Source organism: Gymnogyps californianus, chromosome 10 (genome assembly GCF_018139145.2).
Source record: "Gymnogyps californianus isolate 813 chromosome 10, ASM1813914v2, whole genome shotgun sequence".
Lineage (NCBI taxonomy): Eukaryota > Metazoa > Chordata > Aves > Accipitriformes > Cathartidae > Gymnogyps > Gymnogyps californianus.
The window spans coordinates 2,608,579-2,636,556 of NC_059480.1; the positions used below are offsets into that span (position 1 = coordinate 2,608,579).

Below are 27,978 nucleotides of genomic sequence, written 5' to 3' on the forward strand. Positions count from 1 at the left end.
CAAAGAAAAAAGTACAACCTTTCTTAATTGTTTCCTAACTTCATTAGTTCTATAGACTTCATTGTCTCTTCTGTCCCTTGCCAGCACAAGAATTTTGCTTTTATATCCTCTCAATTTCCAAGCAGTCAGTTGCTCTACCAGCACCCACACTTTGGAAACACACTGGAAAGCTGCTCTGGCCACACTACTCAAGATTCTCTTGAATTCCAGTCACCTGCAGAAACAATAGATACAAAATAAAATCCTTTCAATGGAGAGCAGCCCTTGAACTTAGAAGCATGACGAGTTACTTACTGTGTTCCACAGTGCATCAGGAGTTGAGCGTAACTTACAAGCAGCTGGAGATGTAGCATTCGGGCTGTGTCTCAGTAGTCCTGGAGTGCAGCTCAGACCTTGAATCCTATCCCTGTTCCTCACCTGCTGCATCTTGTTACTTTTTCTGACTCGGATGGCTTTTCTTTAGAAGTAGGCCAGATGATAAATAAGTCATTTTTCTTTAGTGCTACAGAGATGAAATCATTGATGGATTGGACAAAAACAGCACCTTTCTCTCTGAGACATGGGAATAACAAGAGGACATTTCATTTCAGGAATCCGTAAAACTTCATTTAGCCCAGCTGGTTGTTAGACCTTCCAGGCCTTTACCACTTCCATTTCTTCCCACACAGTCCAGTTCACTTCAGACGTACAGGGCAGGAGCGTGACATTTTTCTCAAAATTTGTGACAGTTCACACAATTACAAGTTTTAACAACGCAGCTCTCCCAATTTGTGTGACTACTTCCCAGGTTTACAGCAATCTCACAATAAAACCCCCCAGATCAACCAGAAAAACACCACAGTGGAGGGGGGGGGGGGGGGGGGGGGGAAGGGGGGGGGGGGAAAAGACCAGACAGGGTTTTCATTTGCTCTGAGGCTGACTGGGTAAGGCAGCTGTACGGAATCCGGTTGTGAAGCCTGGACTACATGAGAACTACCTTTCAGTATTTCCTTTGGCTACTAATAAATGGGATGACAAGATGTGATGGTCCAAACGAGCATTTAAAAGAAAGTTATAGTGAAGAGGGTGCTCACCATACTCATGATTTTGAATAGTTTATTAAATGAAAGGTGAAGCATCAGTTTTAAATTGTACAAAAGGAAAAAAAACCTCATATTGTAAATGTACAATTTACAGAATTACTAGCAAAACCAATCAAGGAGACACTCATAATACAAAAACCTATTGACTGCAAACTGAACTGGAAACCCATTGCAGGTACCGTGATAATAAATGTTTGTTATACAGTATTCTACAATGTTAAATTAGGAATCAGTTTTCCACACAGAGGACTGTGAAGCACAAGGTTCGTCTGAGACTATGACTCAAACCAGGCAGCATTTGTTATGCTACTATGCTCACAGAGTTACTGTGATGACAGTTTAATGCAGCCATTCCTGCCCACCCCTGTAACTTCTGGGGTGGACAGAAGAGGAGGGCAGGTAACGTTATTTTATAAAGTTCCAGCTACTTCTCAGGTTTTATACATTACCCAGCCGACATCCGAGGAATGGCTGAATTACCTAGTCAAACATTTTTGGCAACCATGTCTGAGAACTGCACGTGTTGTAAGAAACAAACCTCAGCTGAGTGAAATGCTGGTTTGTTTTTGAAAGTAGATTCTTTTCCCTCCCAGCAAGTAAGCACTGGGCATTAACGTTGTTTTGTTTTTCAGTAAGCTCGTAACAGAAAAAAGCTCCATGATTATTCTGCAGTTGCTAAAAAAAAGCACCTCTAAAACTGCTGTGCTCCAAGTGGGTCAATCTGCTTTGTATCTCAAATGCTAATATTAGAATGCAGAAAGGAAGATTAACATTTTGGGGCTGATTTGTCGAGATACTGGAGTCAGTGCAAGTTGTGGATGGCCAGCACCTCTGGTATCAGGCCAGTTTTAACTAAGTAGCAGCTACTAGGCAGAGTCATAAAATCGAAGCATAATGAAATTCCAAATTATTGAAGACATTGAAAAATCTCTTATTACAATGAATTAGCTGAGAATGTTTTGGGTTTTTTGGTTTTTTTTGATGTTTTTAACTTTTTTGAAAAATCGTATTTTTTTTCCAAAGAATTACTCTTAATATGCACAGTTAACACTGAAAATGTAGCTGTATTCCATTGTAAGCTTAAGAACTTCACCATCTAAGCACAAATTTCTATGCAGCACATACAGTACTTCTAACTGGCAAAATTAATTTACAAAAATAGCGCAAAAGGGTATTTACGGCATGGAAAGTAGATTTTTTTTTTTTATGGTACAGTTAAAATTGCTTTTAGTATGCTAAAGTGATTCCTTTCCCCCACCCTTGAATTATTTTTTTTAATAGGAAAGTTGCTGTTTATGTACCTTGGGTTGGCAGGGCTTGAAGTAGGTAGTAAAAACAGCAAAGTGATTACTTGAGAACCATTTGTGTGTTTTACTGAGAATACTTTATTTGCTGGTATAAGTTGCTAAAAATGCACAGAGCAAGTACCAATAGAAAATTTACTGTTTTTGTGTCCCCATGTGCTATATAAAATGAATGTTACACAGCATCTGTTGGAAAAGTGGCTTCATGGACATCTCTTACTTTATGTCCCATTATAAATAAAAATAAATCTTCTCAAGAGTATAAAATCTGGGTTTATCATATCAGAATCTGAAATTTTTTGGCAGAGATGCACGTCATTAGAATTCTAACCTCTTCTATAAGAGTGTTCTTCTCAATGCCTATGAGAGGATATAAGCGTACCATAATGTTAATCAAATCCAGTGTGTTCAAAAACACTTTTCTGTAGCCAGAATGACCTGCTTATAGCATCATTGCTAGTCAATGGCTGATAGGCATAGGTTTAATAAAAATGGCTAGCTTTTAAAACATAAAAAGGCAAATGTTAAAACTGTTTTAAATTGTACAGCAGAAAAATAAAGTTAAAAAGTTCTGTTTTCACTCAATGTTGTTTTCAGAAAACATATGTAGAACAGTGTTTATTTCGACAGCTGTCTTAACAATTTAAAACTTCCTCCTCATCCAGAAAAAAAAAAACTGTATTAGGACAGTCAAGAACAGGGATACAAATGATTTTTTAGGTCAGCCCTTCTGAGGTGACTGGATTGGCCAACATTCCTTTGTGTCATTAAGAAGTTCCTCTTCTTTCTGTCACTACAAAAAGGGATTGACCTCAATCATTTGGTTAAAAATCAAACCATATCACATCAAAAATGTGGTTTTCATACAAGCTATCACAGTATATAGGCCTCTAGCTCTAAACAATAGAGTTCCAAATTTGTAAAATGTCTTCACCAGACTTCAGAACATAGGCATTCCAAATCCCTAGAAGAATGATTTAGAAGACAGTAATTAATTAGGTGTAATGATAATCAGAAAGAACCTCAGACAAAGAGCAAACAATACTAGTAAAGCCTTACTGAATCATCCTCAATGATAGCTGCGGAGTCAAAGAAGTCTGGCCTCAGTTCAGCCCGTTCTCGCCGGTTTCTTGAAGGTGGCTAAAAAAAGAGGAGTCAGCCGTTTTAGAACATCACATCAGTTACCTGGGTGTAAAGGATTCCCGTGGCTCTACAGCCAACGGGTACTGACATGGTTACCTGTTCCTTTACAAAGCAGCTTCGCATGGATTTTCATAAAAGCTCCGATACAAATGTAGGCCCGGACATAGGAGAGTACTTCTTAAATTCACGTTTTATTTAAGGAATGGGGTAAAAGCTGATGGATTCTAAAGTAATTTTAAGTCTCTGCTCATAGCTAAGGACTTGCTTAAGGCTCTTGCTGACTTAGTGATGTTCTTGTATTAGGACTGTAGGCCAGACTGCATAAAAACTGTCTTTTAACTGTCTTTATGCTTTTAAGTTTATGGTGAAACTTCAGCTCTGACATGGTCAAAAATGGATTTAGAAAAAAACCGTACTTAAGATGTCATAATGTTTCTGAGGATTAAACCCTTTGTGTTGTCCTTCCCTAGGAACATAAGAGTAAATGTGAGCTTCACTGGCTTGATCGATTCCTTCATTTCCTTGCCTTGGACTACCAGTAAAAGAGATTTTATTTACTTGATAATCATGTGAGTGCTAGTAATAACCTCAGTATTCAGCAGCAGCAACTGAATTATTGCCTAAATTTTCTTTCCAAGACATTACAGCCCAGTCCTAAAGTAACCTATGCCTTATTGTTTGGATATGAAAGGAGAAATAGGAAAGCATAAAAATGGTGAAACGTATAATGCAAACTGATCCTTTTTCCCATTTTAGAAGGAAAGTACTCATTCCGAATGGAGAGGCTAGTCAGGTTATAACCTCTACAAAGGAAGTCCTGCCTGTAGTCAGTACCTTACCATGAAAGGACCTGAGGTTGCCATCTGATGATACGACCTGTGTGGGAGCAATTCCAGTGTAAGGTATCGCCTCACGCCCACCCACTACTGCCCGCTCTCTCTTCTGCTGTGCCAGCACAACTCTGGGTATGGCTGTAAACTAACCAGACCTTGATTAAGGATCCCCTGTCCACCCCGCCTCCCAGAAACCAACCAGAAAAAGAGAAACAACTTGGCTGTACCAGCTTGACCACAGCGTGGCTGCATAAAGAGCCGCGTCAGCAAGAGAGTTAGTGATGGCTGTGACAACGGCATAGGGCAGGCAACACCACCTACAATACCTTTAGATGATAGTTTCCAAACTTCATAACGTCAGCTAACAACTGGAATCAAACATCGTTACTGGATTTGAGAGAGTCCCCTTTACCTCCCGAGGCCGAGCAGGCAGCTTCGTGTAGTATGCAATCAGATGGGGTGAGCGGGTCACACCTCTGTCCCCCCACCAGCACTCCTCCTGCCCTTGGCCGACTGCACGCTGAGTCACATCAGCTGCTGCTTTAGCGCTCATCTAAGAGGGCTGCACCGATACACCTGATCCGCTGTATGTCATAACCTGATTCTCACAGGTTGACATGCCCCAGGTGCATGATGGTGCTTCAGGCACTTGCTACTGCCCGAGTCCAGAATATTGGAGAGGAAGAGCGCTAAGCAACACTCCTTGTGTTTCTATGCAAAACACCAATTGGGCCTGAGTCTGCAGTTGTAGGTTCTAGGGAGTATTCGGATCATTTCCGCTCTTTAATGTTCAGACAACAGGACATCAGGCTCAAAAGTTTGGAAATTTTGTTTGCGCTTCTAAAATTCCTTTTAAATTATCTTTCATCCATTTTAAACTCGCTATTAAATAAGATTTACTAACCAGATCAATGACCATTGTGTCCTCAAATTCTTCGTTCATATCCTCTAGCTGACCTCGTGAGGACATCATTACATCTTCAAAGATGGGCTCAGCATCATCTTCCATTAGACCTCGTCTGATTAAATAAAGAGAAAGAAAAAGTCATTTCCAGGCATTTAAATTTCCCAGCCATCATCTTTTGTCATTAAAAAGACTGCACAAATCCTATCCCTTAATGCCTTCACATAAAACCTTACGCTGAGAATAATGCCAGCACGCTTTCTGTAATATCAACTGGAAGAAAATCTTACATAAAAACAAAGCTAGCTCTTGCACAGGCTAAAGCAGGAAGTCCCATGTAATATCATTATAAACAGTAATTAAATTTGTCCCTAACAAGAAAAGGGCAACAACCTCAGTGTGTTTGCTTGCCCTTTTACAAAAAGGGGTTACACTGTTTGCCAGGATCACTGCTAAATCCCAGGGAATCCAGCAGTGAAGCCGAGACCAGTTTCTAACACTGTAAGGACTTGATCTTGCTGGAGATGCTGGCCCCCATCCTGGAAAGTACTTAGGTGCCGAAAGCCTTGGCTGGATCGGCCCCAGAGCACATAGCCCGTTGTACAACAGAACGCTTCAGCATTCACCCACGCGTGTTCCCTCCATTAGCTGCCCAGTGGGTTGCCTTGGCAAAAGATGGTGTGGGTAAAAGAAGCTTAAACAGGTTCACGGGAAGACTGGACAACAGCCTGGAAGGGTTCATTGGGAACTGCTTAACAGACAGATCACAGTGCTTCATGGAAACCCCCTGAAGTGAAAACAGTTGAAGGCTGGGAGAGAATTACGGGGAATTGTGCCATGTCTGTCTGCCCTGTTCACTAGGCACCTGCTTATGGCCATGGTTAGAGGCAGAACGCTGGGCTAGAGGGCCACACGGCCCGGCGTCCATCCCAACATCCAAAGCTGTTACTCTGTCCTCATTAACGAGTTAAAATGTCACAGAAATTACCGGCAACAACACAGAAAAGGTAACATAAAATGCGGCATTGTCATCCAAAATGGTTCTGATCTGGAGATGAGGATGCTCTGAACACTTACACTGCATGCCTTACACCAGTTCTCCCCTTCATGTAGTTCATTCCTGTCCTGTCCTTTCGATTTAAATCTTCTAGCTTCTGTTGGCCCAACCAAGATATCTGCATCTGGGGACTAACAAACATAAAGCAGCATTACAACTGAGAACACTAACAATTTTGAGTCGGCTGTTTTTAGACAGTATCTATCTCCTCAGGTTTTGTGTCTGGCCATGCTTCAGATTAAGATATTTAAATCACATCCATCTTTGTACACATCTTCTGGATTCCCTTCCACAACTTCTCTCCTCTCACTGTATGTGCACAAAAAAACCCCATTAATCGTTGTAATAAAACCAGCTACATAAAATGCTAACATTACTCATTCATTAGTGTGGCATGCACCTGAAGTGGGAGCACTTCTAAAGTTAATTTTATTAAATCCTACTTCACTGTCTCAGGTCAAGCAAAATATGAGCAAGAATAGATCCAAATTAATAACTGACACACATTTTAAAACAAAAAATGTCACACAACATGAAAAACAAATTGCTTTAAAATATATAACCTGATCAACTTAAGCACCCCAGTAACTTATCCACATATAAACACCTGAAAAACTGTATTTTTAATACCATCTAAATCCAGTAGTAGACAGCAATGCATTTGATAGGATTTGCATATTGCAGCACAAGGAAACAGTAGTAAACTAAGTGCAGCTCTTCAAGAGCAACACCAGTTTTTAATTTCATTGTGAAGTCTCGTACCCTAGTAAGATTGACATCATAAACTGGGATAACCCATGGGAAAACAACCTAGAACAAAATAGCCTCCTGGACATGATTAACCCCATTAGCTCAGCAGCTGACTGCTCTGTATTTGTTTTATGTTCTAGCTCTCCTAAGCTGACCTGCAGGAAATGCATGTGGCAGCTAACTCCAGGCTGAAAGGAAAGGACTCTCCACTGTCAGTTCACACTGTGAACTCCATGTTGTCGAATCCAACTCTTTGAAATAACAGAGAGGAGAGCGATGCTATCTGCCTTTGCTCAACAGTTCTCTGCTCACAGCATTCATCTGAGAGGAGAAACGGAGGTTCAAGCCCAGGGTGAAGAGCCTGGTTCAACTTCCCCCCCACCCCGACAAGGGGAAGGTTCTCCCACGGCTTAAGGCAGTGCCTGCTCATCAGGCTCAGGAGTAAAACACGGTGACTGGAAGCTGTCCCACTTCCCATAACTAATTAAATGTTCACAGAGAGAGATTTAGCTTAGTGATAGGGGATATCAGAGAGGGTCAGAAAGAAAGTTCTGCTTCAGCAATTTTCTTTGGTTTTACTGCAGAGCAGAAAAAATGTAAGGAGAAATTGAAAGCCACGACATCTTCCTTATTATCTAGAAGTTACGGCAACATCTGGGGAGGCAGGAGATTGGGAAGCAAATCCTTGCCCTCAGAAAGGCAAGAGCCACGATCCCAGACCTCACATGCTGTGGGACTCAGGTGAAAAGATGCTCTGGGACTGATGTGAACAGGGGCTCTTCCTCAGCCGTGCTTGCTTTCTGGCCAGCTGGGACTACCTGCCAGGCTGAACTGCGTAGGTGAGGAAATCCACGTCCAGGCTTGCCTTGCGTTCACCTGTTCACACGCCAGCCCTCCCTCCTTCCCGACAGCACCGGCTGGGAACACTTAAGCCCGTGTCAGGCCTTTGCGCAGGACCACACATATCCCTGCCTGCAGCGTGAACCAGCCCGGCCAGCCTGCCACTCGATCTCACACTGTCTTACGGTGATGTTACGTGGTTAATATAGGGAAAGAAAGTTGGCTGAACTCATTTATGGAAATGCCAAATATTATGTGCTCCAAAAATTAACAGGGATTTGTAGCCAGCTGAGCTGCAAGTATCTCTTGTGGTGGGCACTGATTAATGGATCCTATCAAGGTTTAATCTTGCCCTGCTGATGCCTGTGCATGTTACACACACAAGCAAGGGAGAAGAATAGGTTATGCTCTCAAAAGAGTACATTTCTTTAGAAGCTGCTCAGATTTTTTGAGAACCTATGGTCACAAATTGCCAAACTTGAATAGGTTGTATGTACAACATGGTGGTATACATAAACCCTTGTCATTTGAGACTGGAGAACGTTTTACCTTCCCAGGCAAAATGACCATTATTAATTATTTCTGTTTAGAAAATACTATGATTAGGATCGAGCAGGGTGAGTGCACGTTCAGGAAGAACTGGGAAGCTGGGGAACATGTATCACGAAAAACACGATGGACAAAAGCTGGAGGAAAACCAAGAGGCATAACCTGGCTCTTTTATACTGTACTACATTGGTAGAAACCCAATTCATCTGGCCAGCATAATATGACTTTTCTATACAGATAAATCAGATCAGTACATTTGGCTATAAAAGTTATAAAAATAGTCTCCAAAACAGATATTGTTATTCTGTATCTTCAAATTAATAGAAATAGCACATAATAGCATTCTCTGAAGACTTCTCTATTCATAAACTACTGACAGATAATAACCAACATTTTTTCCCCTCTAAATGGAGATGATAAAATGCGAGTTGAGTGACAAAAAGTATATATAATTTAGCGCAGAATAAAACTGCCTGCAGGCAGTTACCCCAGAAACAGGAATTACTAGCTCAGCAGCTAGAATTGGATTGAAGAGTTAATTTACAAGAAATCAGTTAGGATGTCTGGAGAACCTGAACTGTACAGTTCTGACACAGGGCAAAGGGAAAGAAAAGAGAACATCTAACAGGTCTTTTAGAGAAACAGTTCAATCCAACCTGCGGGCACAAACACTAGGAAGATTTAACCACAATCGCATAGTTATGCTATGAGATAACTTTAACATAAGGAATTTCTACCATGATTTCATTACAACATATTTTTCCTGGGAACTGAAAATAATCGAAGTATTGCTTAGCTATAGCCAAGACATTTCCAGTTGTTTTTGCAAATAAACACTGCATATATGGAGCCACAGTCTAGGACTATCTCTATAAATAATATGCAACTCCTTTGCCTGGCTCACTGTATTTGATACTGAAATGCCAACACTTACTTGTGTAAAAAATCTTGTTCAGATCCCTGCTCCGACTCGTGCTCCTGGATCTGCTCTCCCATTTGTCTAGTGTTCTCTCTCAAGACAGTTGAGGTGAGCTGTGGTGCCTGCAGTGTCCCTGGAGTATGTATGTTTTCATTCCTGTTCAGCCATGAGCCTTCTAGACTCTCATCTAGAAAAAGAACATTTAAAATTACTGACGCATTTCTGATAATGTGCAGTGCAGTATTACCGCCTTCAGGATTTGTTCAGCCAACTCACTGAACGAATACCTTACATCAGCAATGAGAGCCTTCCATCTGCTGACACACTTCAATGCAGTTAATTTCAGTTGCAGCACCTTCTCCAAATTTGTATTTTAGACAGTTTAGTATCTTTTAAAACAAGTGTGCCTTTAAGAGATCATCTGGAAAATGCTTGAAACGATAAATGTTTCAGCTCTAATTTTATTTTGTGTTCTTTTAAGGAAGGATACTACCAGCTATTCCCAGCAATAACAACAATTTAAAGTAGCAATACTTACCAAACAAAAATCATTGCTAACAAGTATCGTATTGCAGCACTACCTGAATTGCTGGGTATCTTGCACACATAGAACAAAGATAATTCCCGATTACTGAGTTTACAATCTAAATATAAGACTGTTAATCTCATATGCATACAGCAACCAAGACAGAGTTAAACACTAAGATGAGGGTGGAGCATAAAACCCAAAATCTGGTCAGCACACATCTTTAGAAACTTCAGTAAGAACCATTTCAGTGGAGCACAGAGGGGGCATTTTAAATAAGAGAAGTGGTCCGGCTGGTGTGAACTGTAAGTGGTGACTTCAGACAGCATATTTAGAGTTTAGAGCAACGAGAGGAATGTAGGTGGGAAGGTGACTGAAGGTGTAAGTGGGACGCTGTGCTCGTATTGTGAAGGGAGCAAACCAGAGAGGAAGGAGGAGGGGGGACTTGAGGAGAATGCGATAGAGCAGACAAGGGCGTAGGCAAGAGACGCAGAAAAAAACGTAAGTTGCTGGAGTGAGTGAAAAACAGGGGAGATGACAAGAGAGGAGAAGACACAATCACAGGTTTACTAACAGAAGAAATGTGTGGTGAGAAAGCAGATGGGGATCTCAATGGATCTTTTCATTTTTCCTACACCTTTTCTTACCCTTTAGGCATAAATGTTGTCTAAAAAGTTGCCTATTTATTCTTGAATTTACCTTTGAACTGTTTTTATGTTAGGGATTTTTTTTTTTTTTTAATCCTATTTATGTTTGATTTCCTTAAGGCATTGTGAAGAAATGTCACAGAGCAGATTTACTTTCAGTAGCAACAGGGAATGTTCTCCAACCCAGACAGTCTGCTTAACCCAATATACGCTGGATTTAGGTGAGAAAGTAACCAGAGGGGACCAGTTATGGTTCTTGGATGCTAGGATAGTTTCTGCAGCAACCTTGCCCTTGTTTTAGTTCCTTTAGAGTGGAAATTAAAGGAAAAAAAAAAAAAAATCTTAGCAGGATTTAAAGAGAGGTCAAAATTTGTAACTGTACTGCCAGATTAAGATTAAAGCTAGGACTTTCGGAAGAGTTATAAAAATATGTAAAGATAAAAAACCAACAAAGACTTGTGTACCTACTACGGATAGACCATCAGTTAATTTGTTCATAAGACTGGTTCTTCATAGCTCAAGTTATACGGACGAGTGAACAGTAAGTACTTATTTGTGAGGATCAAATCTCTGATTATTTCATGAGCTCATTATTGGTACATATAAAATAAGACCTTGCTTGTGCAGAAATCTATGTCTTCCTGTGAAAAATACCGACAAGCTGGCTCCAGGTTTTCTTGGCTTTCCTTTTCCCAAGATTCAAACGGAAGTGTGCTTAACACAATCATTATGCCTACTACACATCAAGAAGTATCCAAACATCAAGTCCTTTGAACTACTTATGATATTGTGGGGGTTTTTTAACATGTGGTATCAAATGTCCTTTATTAATACATATCTAAAACAAGACTTTTGGTGCTTGCATCTCATATCCTTCGATGTAAGGAAAGGCCACACAGCTTGTGTTGCTGCTGTCATTAGAGAGCACTTGCTGGTAACTTTTCAGTTCTATCATCTACCAGGCAGTCAAATTCTACAATGAAGGCATCCATCAAGGAAAAGACAGTTACGCTGTTATGGGCTAAAACATCCTTCCTGGACCTATATGCTGAGGCTGTACAGCAAAGCTTTCATGAGTAATGAAGGTCTGCATAGTGATCTAGGAATTGAAGGAAGGAAGAAGGGAATCACTTCCTAACCAGTGTTCTTCAAAATGTGTTGTCCTTGAATGTTACACTGTGACCCACAGCTGTATTTGTAGTACTCAAAGGACGTGCCCATACCCCACCCGCAAGAGCACCCCACGAGAGGCAGTGTTCATCAGTCGTCTTCTGGCCACAGATTACTAACGGGGGAATTCGGGGTTACAGGAGTGAACAGTGACGTTAGACTGCTCTGCCTAAGGTAAGATAAATCCTGGGTGTCTTCTGATGACACAGTGTTGGTAGAACATAAACAGACCCTCACACCCTCTGCAGATGTCAGAATCCTGTCAGACCCACAGTGAGTCTTGGCACAGTCTGTATTGCAGCGAGATGATCTCCCAGTGGAAACTGCAGTACAGTCAGATCTTTCAGGAAATGAACAACCATGGATTTGGCCTACATCATTTTAACTGAGTTATGTTTGTGGAAAATTCAGGACCACAGCTGTCGCAAAGAAAGGGGATATTCAAATGGGAAGTGTTGCAAATCAATTCTCCCTTCTATTGATCGTTGAAAGAGGAGGACACGAAAGAGCATGAGGCAAACAATGCCTAAAAACTATGTCGTTAAGACTAAGATTTGCCTTACAGGGAAGCAAAGACATTACTGCACTCCCAGGAAAAAAAAAGGATATTGGTAGAATACAATAAAATAGAACGAAAATAGTAAGAAGAGGAAAGAAAAAAACCTCAGCAGTTGAATTCTGTGAAAATCATGGCATCCTGAAGGAAGCAAAACAGTGTCTGAAGGAAGCAGTATTTTATCTACCTAAACTCTAGGTTGGCTGTAAGAAAGTGAAGGACTTGGTGCACGTACTGCTCAACATAAGCTGTAGTGAAGAATGGACCTGATTGTGGAAGCGCATATGGACAAACTTTTGAAGAATATTTTGGGAAATTGCTGTATATTCAGACAAACTGGCATTAGATTCCTCACTGAGAAGTTACTATCGTAGATGCTGACCTTGGAAAAATCCCTGAAGTTTAAAGATCCCACTTACACCTACTCTGTAGTGAAACAGTAAATTTATATTCACAAAAGTACACACTACATCATACAGATTAACCAGGAACAGGTGCAAGCTCGTAAGAAATTTGCTATCATAGCCAAATTCCTGATGAACATTCCTGAAGTCACAGAAAGAGTAAACACAGACCCTGGATATCAATACCACTTTAAACAAAACAAGGTGTCTTTTTAGTGTTTTCCAGGGGTCCTGCAAAAATATACATCTGTATCAGAATTTCTGCCTTGGGTTTGCTCTAACACCCTGTTAATTAACAACAGCTCCAGACTGAAGCACAGGCAGAAGACCGTAAGTCCATGACCGAGAAAGGCGCAGAGCAGATAACTCCACAAACACCTCCTGTTTCCAACTTCAATAACGGCTTTTAATAGTTCTGAATCTGCAAATCTCAGTGAAGACAAACAAGAACAGGGACTCGCGATGGTACTGCTCATAAAGACATGTTCAAGCTTGATAGGAATTTGCAGAAGAGATGTCTTGTTTTTACTACATACAGAATATATCATATATTTCAGCATTAATTGATAAACCATAAGGGCTCCTGAGAAGGAAAGCTGTAATATATGTACAAAATGAGAAATACCTCTACCAGGCAACCTAAAACCATACAAACCTTCTACTCTCTTTTTGTGGAGCGGTGGTCGTCCTTTCTTATTCCTCACTGAAGAGGCTTTGCTGCTGCTGCTTCCACTGTTAACGGACATTCTGTCGTCTTCGCCACCTGTAACTAGTGAGTTTCTATAGGAAATGAGTGGAAGCCATACATCTTCTCTTCTTTCCATCATCTGTTCTGTCAGAAACTTCTCTAAGTAGGAGTGACTGAAAATAAAAGACAATGAGTAGAGAGGCACAGCACATTGTTTCCTCTTTAATTAATCTGCAACCCCTCTTCATACATTGAGAGCTTAACACAAATCCCGCATGGTGTTTCCTTATTTTAATTTAATAACATATGCTGATAGGGCATTTTATCTCTGACTGAGTAAGAATACATGTCATTCCCTCAAAACAAAGGAACGTAGTTAATCACGCACAGGTTACTCACAGATAAATCATAGAAGATGTTCTCTCCCCAGCATCTTCCTCCCACATTTGTCTGCGATCATTGTCAGCACAATCTACGTGAATTTCTTTTCTATTCTGCATAGCAAGGAAGCCACCTCTATATATTGCTACTGTGTCAACAGACAGACTGAATTAGAACCACTATTGTGAGGATGTAGGATATCCTTCTGCATCTTGGAACAAGAAAAGTGGTTTCTTCAAATGCAAGCAGTTATTTTTCAATAAAAAATCTGAAGATCTGTTCCACTGCCACGGAGAAGTCCAATGCACACTTGTTAACTTAAGGGAGGAACCGAACAACCTCCCTCCTGTACATGGTCTGGAGGGCACCTGAGTTGTTTTCTTTTTCCATTGATCATTTAATTATGGTATTAGAAGTAGTCCTTAAAATGAATATGCAAATCCATGTAAAAATGATTCTAATGAGTTTCGAACTGCAGAACCAACCATTCAGAAGTTAGGTAAGAGAACTCGAGATACTTCAACATCGCCTCCTGCACCCTTCGATCATGATTTCCTTTAATACCATACTGCCAGGTTATCATCAGTGGGAGTCAAACTCACAAATTCTGCATGGAAATGCAGAATTTTCCTCTTAGCTCATGGCAGCCTCAAACTTGTTACACAGTCTAGCTTTCAGAACAGGACAAGGAACCACACTGTATATGCCTGAGTAACAATCATACCCAATTTTTAATGGGATTTTGTTTTGTTTCAGTGAATAGGATGACTTTGCTCAAGAAACAACAGGTTTTCTGTCTACTGTTTTATTCAATATTGTGAATGCTTCTTCCTTCCCCTTTTCACGTGTGTACTGAGTAACGCCCAAACCTTGCACTGAATGGGAAATTCTTGGTTTATTCTCTCTCTCTTTTACAGTACCAAACTGTGCAACACTTGAGTGCTTCATGATTTTAGAGACTCCATCTGCAGAACAGTCTAGGAAAGTAAGAAGTTTTTCTGCATCCAATTTATATTTATAGAACTAGAGTGCACAGGTTATGCCCAAATTGTGAAGAAGGAAAAACAACACCGCCTGGGTGATCTTTACTGATTAGATACCAAACCTGAGACAACTTTTGCTCAGCATTTTAGAGGAGCTTCATACTGGCAGTTCTTACCAGCTTCAACGAGGACAGAAACTCGGAATTTCTAGAAGACAGACCACCACGCTGAGGCTCTGTCTCATCTGACTTCAGACACCCAATAGTCAGTTGTCTAGTCTAAGCTAACAGTCTCTATTTGAGAGAAATAAATGGAAATAAATGCCTCCACAGGGCAATTCACCTCTGTACTGTCTTAGATTAATTCCTCAGGATTTCCCTGCCTGTATCTGCCTTGTGTGTTTGTAACTGCATTAGTATAGATCTTTTTTTGCTAAGTATAAGAGCCTGACATCTTAAATGTATAGTTTTACATTAAATCCATAGATTTGAATAAATCCATAAATGGCTATCACTAATTCTGGAGGTTACTCATAAAACGAGAAGCCAAATAAATAAACAGGATAGGAAAACTAAATTAAACCAATGTTGCTGCTCCACTTCCAAACTGGAAACATCTCCCTTTCCTCCCCCCCCAATAAAAAAGCTAGCAGTAAACCAGAAAGGAAGCAGGAGCCCTGCAAAAGAGCAGTGTTTGCTGAACTGTGACAGGAATGGTATTTTGTACCAAGGGCAGATGACATACGCAGACGTATCGGGTAGATAATTCATTTTTTTGAGGTAGGGAAGCCAAGCTGGAGGACTTCTGGGAGACAGGCAGCTGTATGCGCTCATGAGACTTTCAGGGTTATTCTAGAGCACTTTTGCCTCCAGACTGACAGCCCACTGCCGGGTTTAGGGACAGTCACTTGGCAGGAGGAGATCAAGCCAGGGCGGGAGGTAAATGATCCCGTACACAGGACTTCTCCACCAGATGGTGGTCACGTACCTTCCTGTTCATAGGCAACCCCTTTGGAGGGAGGGGGAGAGGTCCCTGTGGATTGGAGGAGTCATGCTACAGAGAAGGGCAAATCAACTATCCAGAGTACAGCTGAGTATGTCGTGTCAGTGAGGCACTATGGGCAATACCGCCATTGCCTGATGGGTGCAAACATGACAGATCTCTCAAGGGAAGGAATGTAGGTATCTCCAAAAGAAATCTTTACATATAAGCAAGTTATCTTGACTCTTTTCAAAGTCACCACAGCCAATGGAATCTAGGGCATGTCTGAACTCATCTTAAAGCAGTAATTTAGCACAGATCAGATAAATCATGCCCTACAGGACCTATTTCTTTTCACTGATCTTCAAATTCAGCTGAAGGAAATAGCTCAGATACAGATGACTACAATAAAGACAGATAACATCAGGAGAAATGGATTCCACCACAGCAATCTTTACTGTCCTGCGAAAGAAGCCACTGCTTGTGTATGTGGGCACCAGTGAGCGGGAGAACCTTTGAGAAAAAATTTTAAACGGCAACATAGAAGGCGAAGGAACAAGATCTCCTAAGTACTGAATTTCATGCAAAGGACCAGGTCAAATTAAGCTGTCATGTAAACTGTACAGAACGATGTAACTTTAAATTTTAGACACTGGAGAAACTTGTGGAAGGGATGATGACTGTACAGGAAGGATAAGCTTCACTAAATTAAATAGGAATCAGGCTAATGGCACTTAAGCTAACAGATGCAGGAAAATCTACGGTTCAGCTAGAAAGATAGTCATAAAATCCGATTATCCTTAAGTCATGTCCTGAAGAACAGGACAGAGGTTGACAAGATTCAAGGATATCCCAAAGAAGAGCAGTTTCAAAAACTGAGTGCCAAGCTAGCCCAACTGGATCATCCAACTCTCAAGCTCCTTTAACTATTTCTTCTACTGTGTTTGCTGAACTGACAAATTATTGATACAATAAAAAAAATAAATTGCTTCAAGTGTGTATACATTAAAAATTATACAAAGTTAACCAAGATGCATTTCTTATAACACAGATAATGCTATAATATTCGTAATTGAATACCTAATAGAAAAATCCTTTAAAACAAATGTTTTCACAGAAACACTACAAAAGTTTGACAGAAAGAGTCAGTTGAGGTAGTTATAGTAGATATATACGACTTACACTCATTGTGGTCAGAAAATTGACTGGAAAGAGACCTATAACCATAAATCAGAAGATCTGGCAATTCCATTTTTTTAAATGGTCATAAAGTTATTCAAAGAATTCAGTTCTACACTGGGCATGTAGTGCTTGGCTCATTTTTCACTGGAGTCCTCTTCCTTTTTCCCTTACCACTTCTGTGCTGTGGCCAAATCCTGGATATTTGCTACATAACGTATTAGAAACGTAGAGCGTTAGCTCCGCAGTGAGGCCGACAACATGTCTTTACTATGAACTTGCCCTTAATAATGCAGTTTTCTCTTTGCCAATTCTGTTGATATCCGCAGCCTCTCTTGACAGTCTATTCAAATGTTGCTCATAAAACAGTATTTCTTGCTCTTTAGTCAGATCTTATCAACAATACCTCTGATTTATTTAATTTCCAGTATTTCATCTGCAGTAATTATCCACCATATCAAGTTCAGGCTGCTTGTTTTAGCCTGCCAGGTCTCCACCACCTGCTCTGTCCTAACCAACACTAGTGTCCCCTCTCAGCCTCTTTCTCTATCCTATTGTGCCAGTAACACAAGCCTTCACAAACCTTTATTTCCCAGTTTAACTCAATATATTAAACAACAAATATATGTTTACATTTTATGTAAATATCTAACAGAAACAGATGTTACTGCAGTGTTTACAGGCCCGTAAGTTTCCTGCACTGCTAACATTTCATTTCTTTTTTCTTCTAGCCTGAAAAAAAGATTGTTTTTTATTTTCAGTGCCCCATGGGAAATTTTAAGGAACATTGTTTTGTGAGGTCTCAAACTCACCTCATCAGTGGACCTGATTCTCCTTTTCTCATTTACTTTTATTACTTTAAAATATAAAACAATGAATAACTATGTATGTGAAATGTCTCACTGGGACTTCCTATAGCCCCCGTTAGATTGTGAAAACCTCAAAGCAGAGAGTTTAAACACACACTACAGTGATTAACACAGCCCAGCAAACCCACAGAAGAAAATGGAGCATTACTTACACAGTCTTTTTGTCCTGTCGCAAGAGTTTAGAAGAAAATTCACTAAGCACTTCAAGGAAAGCAAGGTTAGGAGGTGGATAGTCTTGTCCTTTTTGATTCTGATATTTGAACGCAAACTCTATGCCATCTCTACAGTAAAGAAATATTAAAATTTTCAGACATTCGTAACAAAATAAAAAAAAATGTTGCCCAAAATCTGAACTGTGATGAAATTCTTTACATCTTTATATCCCATCATAACTTTTTTATTTTTTCATTACTAGCAAACACCTGCTTCTGGACAAAGGGGAATCAAATGTTCCCTCTCGATTTGTGAGGATTCAATCTCAAAGACAACATATTGCCAGTCACACGGTAAGAAGGAACTTACCACAATCTAAGAAACTTAGCAGGTGCTGAAAGCCACTGCCTTAGCAGGAAAAGCCAATTGGCTCTTTCTTGTTTCTGCATGAAGCAGAAGCTTGCAATACGAGTAATATGTAAGATATAACAAAATACAACTTTTGCATCAAGAGTCAGAGAAGAGAATTTACTTACCAGTACATTGATACATGCATCTCTGCCTTATCTCTGCTTTATCATTTGAGACTAAAGAAAACAATTTACTTTCACATTATCCAATAAGGGCGCATGCACGTCTTGACCTCTCTTTTGCTTGGCACAGGAAAGCGTCTGGTAGCATTTTGATCATGCTTTGCTAATCTTAGTCTTAATGACTTAGTCTCTGAGATAGCAACTTTAATATTTTAACCTTTTTATGGCACAGGAAAGTCATAATTTAAATTTAGCAGCACCTTTCTACACTTTCCTATGCAGCAGTTATACAAAAAGCTTCAATCCACTTTAAAAAAAAAAAAAGACTTCCAAAATATTTTTGGAATATCTTTCTATAAAAGCCCTTGGTGCCTACAGAATTCACAGTGGTGTGGTACAAAGAACTATCTACAGTTGTGAGATACAGTCCACACAAATATATATAATACCAGTGGCTTTACCTGAGATAAACAAACATGGCCATTCCAATAAATTCCAACAAATAATTAGGTAGCAGCTAGTTTTTCTTCCTTTCTTACATACATACATGTACACCCCCTACCAATTTTCTACATAAACTAGAAAAAACATATCATTATTCCAGGACCTGTTAAGATTACATACCTTTAGAAAAGCTATGCTGAGCAAAAGTTTTAATCTGAAGTAATATGAAAATCTAGTTTATTTACCACCACTCACTTGTGTAGTGTGGCCACAGCCTCTCTTGTCTTGATCTGATCCAAGCCAAAAGTGAGGGCAAACCGACGGGCCAGTTCCTTAATTCCACTAACATGGGCAGATGTCCTGTCCAAATTGGGACCTTGCTCCTGAACAAGCTCATTAAACAGCTAGAGAAAGAATTCAATTGTTAAAATCTGTGACCTAGAAAACACTTTTCTTGAGAAAGACTTTTGTTCTTAACCTGTTATGGCTAAGAGTGGACGTTCTAATGACTTTTTTCACAGAGATGTAAGAGTTCTCTTATATTCAACTTCTAATCCACTTCAGTTCCCAGACTTTCTTCTGTGTAACTGCTGTTTGCCAGTTGTCCCCCATCTTGTGCTTGTGTGCACGATAACTCTTAAACAAATTTTACCCTTACCTGCATTGAATTGCTACTATTATTCTCCCAGCTCATCAAGATGGTTCTGCATCCTTACGCTCTTTTCTAAAATACCTACACCACCCATCAGATCAGCATCTTCTTTGAATTTAAGAAGCAAAATTGCTATTCCATCATTCAAGACTTAATGAATATCTGAACAGCATTCCTGGGTAAATGCCTTCAAAGCCTGCTTCATAATGCCCTTTCAGTACAGTAATGAACTACTCAGTAGTTTTCCAATCAGGTCTATATCTTCTTCTGGTATTGCCATTTAGACCACATTTTCCTAACTGGCTAATGAGAATATCAAGGGAGACAGTGTCAGTGACAATATTAAATCAAGTTGCATTAAACCTATTGTTTCTCTGATATCCACAAGCTGTTACCATACTATGAACGAAATCAGCTTAATTTGACATGATTTCTCCTTGACAAATTCATACTGGCTGTTACCTATCACTTAGGCACTTGCAAATACCTTGTCTAATTATTTTTTTTTCATGAAATGATATTACACTGACTGATCTATGGCACCTGACTTCTTCCCCTCTCCAGGTTTTAAAGACAGGAACTACTTTGACACTCGCCAATTCTTCTGGAAGTACATCTGTTTTTCTCAAGTTTTCACAGCTATCTATCAGCTTCCAGATTGCTACAGGAAATCCCTTAGTACTCTGGAATTAATTTTGGGAGGCCCAGCTGATTGGAAAACATCTAATTTATAGAAGTAATTTCTCTATGTAATGGATATAGCTGGTACTTCAAGGGCCTAAATGCTATTTAGTGAAGCATACATTTCATGCTGTTGGCAGAACAAGGATGGATTTCATCATCAGGCCACTAATTTATGGTTGATATAAAGCAAATTTTTCAGGGAAAAAACATGTTTAACAATATTGGAAGACTTAAACTAATTGGCTTAAAGTTTGAAAAAATCAATCAGTATTTAGACAAAATGTAAAGATGATGCGTCACTTCCAGCTAATTATAAGAAGAAAAAGTCATCCTAATTCTTGTTCACTAGGTACCAGTAAACAAATGCTACAAATCAGCTCAGACCAAACTGCCTTCAAAGCTCTTCTCTCCCTTTCTTCCATTTTAATCTGACCAAAACTTTGCCAGTGTGGGCTTAAGGAGAAAGAGATTACTGAGACAAATGAACAGTGACAGCCTGAATTGAGGAGCAAGATAATCTCTTAACAGAAGCGTAGTATTTTCGCTTCATTGTAAAGGGCACCAGAGAAAATCCTGTCCAGTATTTTTTGCAGTGAGGCATTTCTAACAAAAATCAATATTCTTACCTGTTGCAAACTGAGAATGAGTGTCTTTGCACACTGGATTTTATCAATTTGCCTTGTTTTGCTCAGCGTTTCCTTAATGATATCTCCATAGTCATTGTAGTACTAGGAAAAAATGTGGAAAAAACCCTCTTTAAATCTTTAAATTGAACCTCTTATACAGTTTCTTACAGTTTTCCCAATAGAAAGATTACTTGTAATTCTTGTTTTGAAAACGCAGCAGTTGCCAAAAAACCTAGTCTGAAATCCAGATTTTTTGTGTGAGTGGGAGGCAGTATTTCAATATCAAAATTTAAACTGATTGGTAGCCTGCAGCCAGCGATGAGGTAAGGAACTTCTCTATTTGCTATTATCTTTTGTAACAAATACATAGAAAAAAACCAAAAGAGTATTTCCTACCCCAAACTAAATATCTGATGAGAGTGACCCATGGCTGCAAATTGGAAGAAACAGCATTACATTGAACCAACACACCCTTCAACAAGTAGGTGTGAACAGACACTAGCACACAGGGGTGAAGCTCCATATACAATGCAAGGTGAGTTAGACGGCCAAGAAAGGAATTCACTGAAGCCAGAAACCCGAGTAAGGAATCAGTCAGTATCAAGTGCTGATTTTCTTTATGTAAGAAGAATGGTTGCTGAAAACTACAGCCTATAGTACTGATCATTTGGGTAGAAAAGCCTGTATAATCATTAAAACTTCCAGGCTGAGCATATGAAATTTTTTTTTCCAAACAGTATTCTTTCAGCCTCATTAATATTTCTGCATTTGCAACCACTTATTCCCTCTAAAATATTGCTTCTGCCTTCTTTGGTACAGAGATACTTCTAGTTTGTATTCTAATTTAAATTCAATTTCTCTCACTGTCCCCCAATTTCAAGAGAAGGAGAGGTGTAGAAGACCAACCTAGAGCAGCATGTAGGAAACTAACCTGGATTGTGACAGCTTCCGTTTGAAACTCCTGCTCTGGAAAAAAATCCCTAAGCAAGACTAACCCTGAGCAGCGAGCTGGCTGACGGCTGGAGTGTGCACTGGGGATTTAATTGTACTGCGTGCTCCTAATGAACAGGAGGAGGAGGATTTAAAGTTAAATCCTTTATATTTCACATCAACATCTCAAACACTGTCTATAGTAAAGGACCTGTTCCCCAGTCCATCTTCCAGTTTTTCCTCCTTGTCATCTTTGTGATGACTGATCCCTTACAGAGAGACAGGTGAGGTATGCCTGGCAATCTGAGGGGCTTTGTGTTGCCTGGCAGTGTCAGGACCGCTAACATGCCTGTTTTCTGGCAGGTAAACTCGCAAGCACAGGGTGCAGTGGCAGCTGAGCAGCAAGTCTTTCTGAATTTCATGGGGCCTAAGTACTGTATGGAAGCAGCGTAAGTTGGTGAGACATTCAGTTAATGCATACCCACTCACAGTAGTACTACACAGAGCTTTTTTTTTTTTACTGCTTTCCTGTTTTAAAAAATGTTTTCTCACAAAAAAATCTGCTTCCTTATGGCAAGCACCAAGATTGGGAGACTCCCAGTGAAATATGACATTGAACAGAAAACTGTTATTGTGGATTCTAGGGATGAATTTGAGGAGCAGGATAAATTCTCTGAAGAGAGCAGCCTCTCTGGAAATACTCAGCACCTTGTAGGACCAACTTTTGGTGCTGCCTTTAATAAAGCACTCCTGCTACACAGGACAGGAAATTCAGAGCTTACTGCTTCTCAGTGGCAGGTGTAATTTAGAAAGGAAAAACTATTACAGAAAATCAAATAAAGCTGAAAAAGCTTTCAAAAGCGTTCAACCTTTAACTACTACACTGGAAGGGAGAGAAGAGGGGCCCTGACACTACAGTCTGTGTTCAGTTAGGAAGAGGAGAATACACAGAGCTGTACCTTCATATAGTGTTTGAAGATATCTGCTGCTGCGTGCATATCCACAATGTCATAAATTATCAGCTTGCTAAAGGCAGCCAAAAGGTTTCTTCTCTTATGTAAAGCTTCTATTTTGTTAGCTTCATCTTCTTCATCTCCCTCTGAAAGCATCAACAACAATATGTTTAGAAGTAACTGCTATGTTCTAAAGCAACATTATCGAAGAGCAGGTTTTAGAAAAAAATCAATTCTTTAAAATGAAGCACGGCTTGTTGCAGGAGAAGCTAAAATGAAAGGTGATAATTCTTGAGTCCTGCCTATGTTAGGACTTTCAGGAAAGTTCAGGAACATGACACTCCATTGACCAAGGATGCTATCTATAGTCCTGAGTAGGTATTGAACATAATCCACATGGAATTGCATCACTTATTTTCTTTATCCTGTGGAAGGCCACAGTGAAGACTTGTTGAATGCTTTTTGCTTAACTTCTGAAACACAGGACATTTGGAGATGCTTCGTGAACATGACTAAGCTATACGTTTTTCACATAAGGAAAATTAGAAGCAGCAATACTTCTACTGCATGCCTTGGATTTTCAGATATGAAATCGATGGCTCTAAAGCATCAATAACAATAGGAAGTAAAATTCATGTAAGTTCCCATGTAAGACTCCACTCTGTGAATGAAAATGAAACTATACACATAAAATGTTAAATATAATATATGATAAAAGCATATTCCACAACTTATATAGGAAAATGAAATCAGCTATAACAGTTGTGATAAAAGTAAATATTCTCTGGTATTTAGAAGAGCTTATTCTTGGAGGGAAACTTCCAACCAGTCTGAAGTACAGAGCTGTGGCGGGGGGAGGAGGGACATGGTGTCACCGAGACTCTCTTGCTGCACTCTTACTAGAGTCTCCACAGAGCCATAGTACTTAAGTCATGTATTTGATCACAGGAAATCTCTTAAGAGCAGTGGAGTTGACTGTGAATATGCATGCACGTTTTAACCCTGAGATGCTTTAACCCACAGAACTGAGGCCCATTAGCACACTCCCCTCCCCCCGCCCTTTTCTTCATTTCTTTTTATCATTACTGATGTGTTCTGAATACCAAAAGTTATAAACGGTCAGACTGACTTCATGGAGTCAGAGTAGCATTAGGGAATGGAGATTACATACAAAGATCTTCATCCATCTTTTTGCTGTCTTCCCAGTCCAATCACAGGATGTTAAAGAACAGCAATTTTGCTAAAGAGCAAAAAAAAATTAGACACTGTCCTCCTAAAATCTATCCTTGATGTATTATTCTGAACATTGAACTCACGAAGTATGATTAACTGCACATAGATTTCTGGTGAAGGTGTGTTTCAAAATGTATTCTTCCCAGGAATCTTTGAAGAGATGCTCAACAAAGATGTTAGCTACTGAGGAGCTAGGGAGCTAGAAAACTGGAAGCACCTTTAGAGCAAGAATACATTCTCTGAGACCTTAGTTCTATATATTGCTGTCTTAAAAGACCTAAAATAGCACCTGTGTGTCATGCTAACATACAAGTAACTGAGTACAGTGAAAATTCAGAAAATGTGTCAAAAAGAGCACTACAGCAGCTCTTCCACATAGTTTGACTACCTGGGAATCTCTCTCTTGCCCAAAACCATTTAGGATTCAAAAACTACGTACCTCTGTACTGGCATTTAGGCATTTGTAACGCACACTAGCAGCACCAAGTTATTTAAAACCAGACCTAACTGACAAATCTGCCTCTCCCCAACTGAAAGCCAAAAATCTCAAGTCATCCTTGTGAGGAGGTAGAGATGGGGTCACCTCAAACTCCGGCCTCTCAAAGCGTGGCCACACACAGATGCCTAGGAAAGAGCAAGGACGCAAACAAGCATACATGATGCTTTCCCAAGTACTTTCCTAGTCTCCAACCAAATCAATGATGTCCTGAGCTTGATTTGATTATTTTGGGGGAGGAACAGAAGGGGTTTATTTAGTAACATCAGAGTTTCTTAAGGCCTTCTTTGCCTAGAGCTTTGCTGGTAAGGTTTGCCTTCAGGATCCTATAACTCTGTTTAATAACTCTAAAGGCTTTCTCTTCTATGTCCTGTTCCATCGTACTTCTTCCCTTGAAGCCATATTAAATGAAGTCTGCTGCTGAACTACAACTGTACTGTTTTGGAAATATTAAGAAAAATATAGATCAGTAAAGGAAGAATAATTTGGCGCAGATTTATAGCATGTAGTTACAGGCCACTCCCATGTCTTCTGAAAACATCTTTTTTTATGAAGTGAACTTTATAAGTACTTATTCTTCTTTAACACAAGTAGCACTGAATATGCAGTATTTCATATTCACACCTCCCAAAAATAAAGGAGGAGTAATTCTGAAAACATTTGAGCAAACTGATCTGAAAATTCTATTTTCTTCTTTCTTCTGTGTCTGTTATGGAAAAAAAAGCTAAGTAGAAAACATGAAAGCTAAACATACCCATGCTCTGGTTTTCATCATCTTGGTCAATAAAGACATGGTCCATCACAAAACTGAGAAGTTCTGACTGGAGGCCTGAATCTGGATTAAACACCAAAGGCTGAAGACCTTCTCGACCTCCAGTCATCAGCTGATGACTAAAAATCATCAAGAGATCACAGAGCAGCATGAAAGCCTGAAATGCAAAAGAGAATGACTGCAGTAAGAAGCATAAGTCAAGTAAATAAAAAATAAAATACCATTTATCTAATTTCCAGATATCTCCTGATATATTAAATGTCCTTCTTTAACTGTACTCAGTTGTAGTTGTTTGTGTGCTGTGAAAGGTGTTCATAAGGGTTTCTCCTAACTTTAACATGTTATGCCTTTGATTCCTATGTAAGGAACCGTGTTTACTACCTCTTCCACGTCCAGGATGATCCATATGAAACTTCCATTTCTTCTCTATGAAAAGAACTCTAAATCTACCTCTGATTCAAGGACTGTAGCCAAATTTGTAGTAAAGAAGAAACACTTGTTCTGATAAACAGTTAGAAAAGTTAAACAAGCAAAAAAATGAACAACATTACAAGGGAAAATCCAAGCTGAGTCACTGTCAGATCCTGAAAATACAGAGAAGCAGCTGTAAGCAAAGAAATTCTTGCAGAATTTCATCAACAATTCTCTGCAAAAAGAATCAAGTAATTCTGCACAGCTTTCAAATCTAGATAAAAGCTGACCAGGGCAGAATTTTCAATGATTTATGCTCGTTACTATTACACCCTCGTTACCCGAGAACAGAGAAAGAAGGCAGCTGTTACTAACTTTGTTTCTTTCAAGGGCTTATCTGTATACTCCCATGCATGTGAATAACACTATTTTCCCCAATGGCTTATGTCAGAGTGTCACAGCCAGCTGTATTCACTTGCATTACACTGCACACCTGAGCACCTTTCAGAAAGTACTTTTTAATCATCTTAGTTTGTCTATCTTTAACCTCAGGTTCTGAAAACTGAGAAAGAGAGGAAGGTTCAAAGTATGAATGTGTAAAAAGACTCCTAGAAGATCTATGCTGGATGTGCTGTCTCTTCCCCTAGAAGCCTGCAGGAGTCTCACTCAGGGCAGTGTCAATCACAATGCCCAGGCAGGTGGTAGGCAGAGGCGTTTTCAACTGAAGTGAGATTGCAGAATAGCTCTGACAGAGTCATGAAATCCAATGTAGGCTTTAATTCAGTCCTATATTCCCCCTCTACAAACAGCTGAACAGAAAGATAGTTAAATGTGTGTTTAAACATATTTTTGAACTGAGCCTAAGGAAAAGCAGTGAGTGACAGCAATCTCCTTTACAAACTTCCAAAATGAAATCTTTGTGAACGCTGAACGTCATAGCAGCTCACTTATTTCTTGGAGTATATTATATAATCTGAACGAGCTACACTCAGGCAAGAACAAAACGCTAATCATTGTAAACTATGTTCTACTTAGACTTCGGAAACAGATACCACTATTTGGGATTTTTCTCCACTGGATCAAAAAAGTTGTGATTCATTTCAGTGATGACCTCACCTGCTATAAATTCCTTTGATACTCAACAGAATTTAAGCTCACCCTAATGCAGACCTCTAAAAAAGAGCATTTGAATACTGCACTGAAAGTGCTTATTTCTGTCCAATAGTGACAGCAGTGGACTCAGATACAGATGTCGAAATTTTGCAGATATGTCTAGTCACAGGAGTTTTATTTCACTCAAATAGTCTAGGAAACTTTGAAATGTTTGAGTCCTGTTTCTATAAATATTTAATACGTTCTTCCTTCCTTTGATATGTACATGGATCTTCTCTGGAAAGAACGTATAGATTAAGAATCAAATGTGGTAGGGAGACTATATAACTTACCCAGAATTCTCAAAAAAAATCCAGTAAAACAAAAGGATTAAGAAGCAGTCCTGCACTCGCAGAAATACACTTTTTAAGGAAGAAAATAAAAAAGATCTGGAAGTGTTAGTTGGAAGGGACCTCTGGAGTCTCTGGTCCAACCTACTCTGATTGGGACACTTGCTGTCTCTAGCTCTGGTTGGTTGTGGCTTTGTCTAGCTGAGGCTTGAAAGCTTCCACAGAATTGTGAACTGCAAAGGAGCTTCTAAGAAAAGTTTAAATTACCAATGAAAAAAAAAAAATTTGTGGCCACTAATAGTAAGAGAATAAAACCATGTTAATATATATCAAGAACAAAAACATTGCAGTAATGGGAAGGATCATTTACCATTTGTTGATGCAGAAAAGACATTAGTGCTAGCTTAAGCTATAATGGTTGGTATTTTCATGAAGCTAGGTGATACTTTCACATTATATGATGTTAATAAAATATGCCAAGAGTAGAATATTAAAAAACAATTACTAAAGTTAAATCTGCTGGAAGACAATGACACGTCAGAGTCTTTTAAAAATACATAAACTAGTGACATCTCTGAGCTTTTAGTATTTATATTTATCAACTTGCAGAGCATAGTGTAAATGCCAAGCAGAGCTATCTTTGAAAAAAAAAAAACACCCCACAAAAACAACTGTCTTTTAAGAAGTATAATCTTTTAAAAAACACAGGCAAAAACCACAGGCAAGCTAGTTACAGTCTTTGCAAAATCTTGGGAGGTCCGATAGAAATGCTATTTGTAGACAACTAAAAGATGTCAACAGACTTGATATAAATCAGCATATATTCATAAAATCTCAACAAACAAACCAGCTACTGTTTTTTTCAGAGAATGCAAATTATTTCA

At 39.4% G+C, this 27,978-nt stretch overlaps 1 protein-coding gene across 1 annotated transcript in view; it reads right to left on the minus strand.

The window, feature by feature from the left end:
* Window positions 1-1,078: 1,078 nt before the first annotated feature.
* The window catches only part of STAG1 (stromal antigen 1), a 200,526-nt gene continuing 173,626 nt past the window's right edge, over window positions 1,079-27,978 (minus strand). Inside the window, exons 24-34 of the mRNA XM_050902898.1 lie at window positions 25,224-25,398; window positions 22,747-22,886; window positions 20,858-20,959; window positions 19,151-19,299; window positions 17,918-18,046; window positions 13,340-13,545; window positions 9,397-9,568; window positions 6,344-6,454; window positions 5,267-5,381; window positions 3,446-3,526; window positions 1,079-3,350 (exon numbers count right to left, since the gene is read on the minus strand). Of these exons, the coding sequence (XP_050758855.1) occupies window positions 3,327-3,350; window positions 3,446-3,526; window positions 5,267-5,381; window positions 6,344-6,454; window positions 9,397-9,568; window positions 13,340-13,545; window positions 17,918-18,046; window positions 19,151-19,299; window positions 20,858-20,959; window positions 22,747-22,886; window positions 25,224-25,398 (1,404 nt within the window). The 3' untranslated portion in view covers window positions 1,079-3,326. The remainder of the gene's footprint in view (window positions 3,351-3,445; window positions 3,527-5,266; window positions 5,382-6,343; window positions 6,455-9,396; window positions 9,569-13,339; window positions 13,546-17,917; window positions 18,047-19,150; window positions 19,300-20,857; window positions 20,960-22,746; window positions 22,887-25,223; window positions 25,399-27,978) is intronic.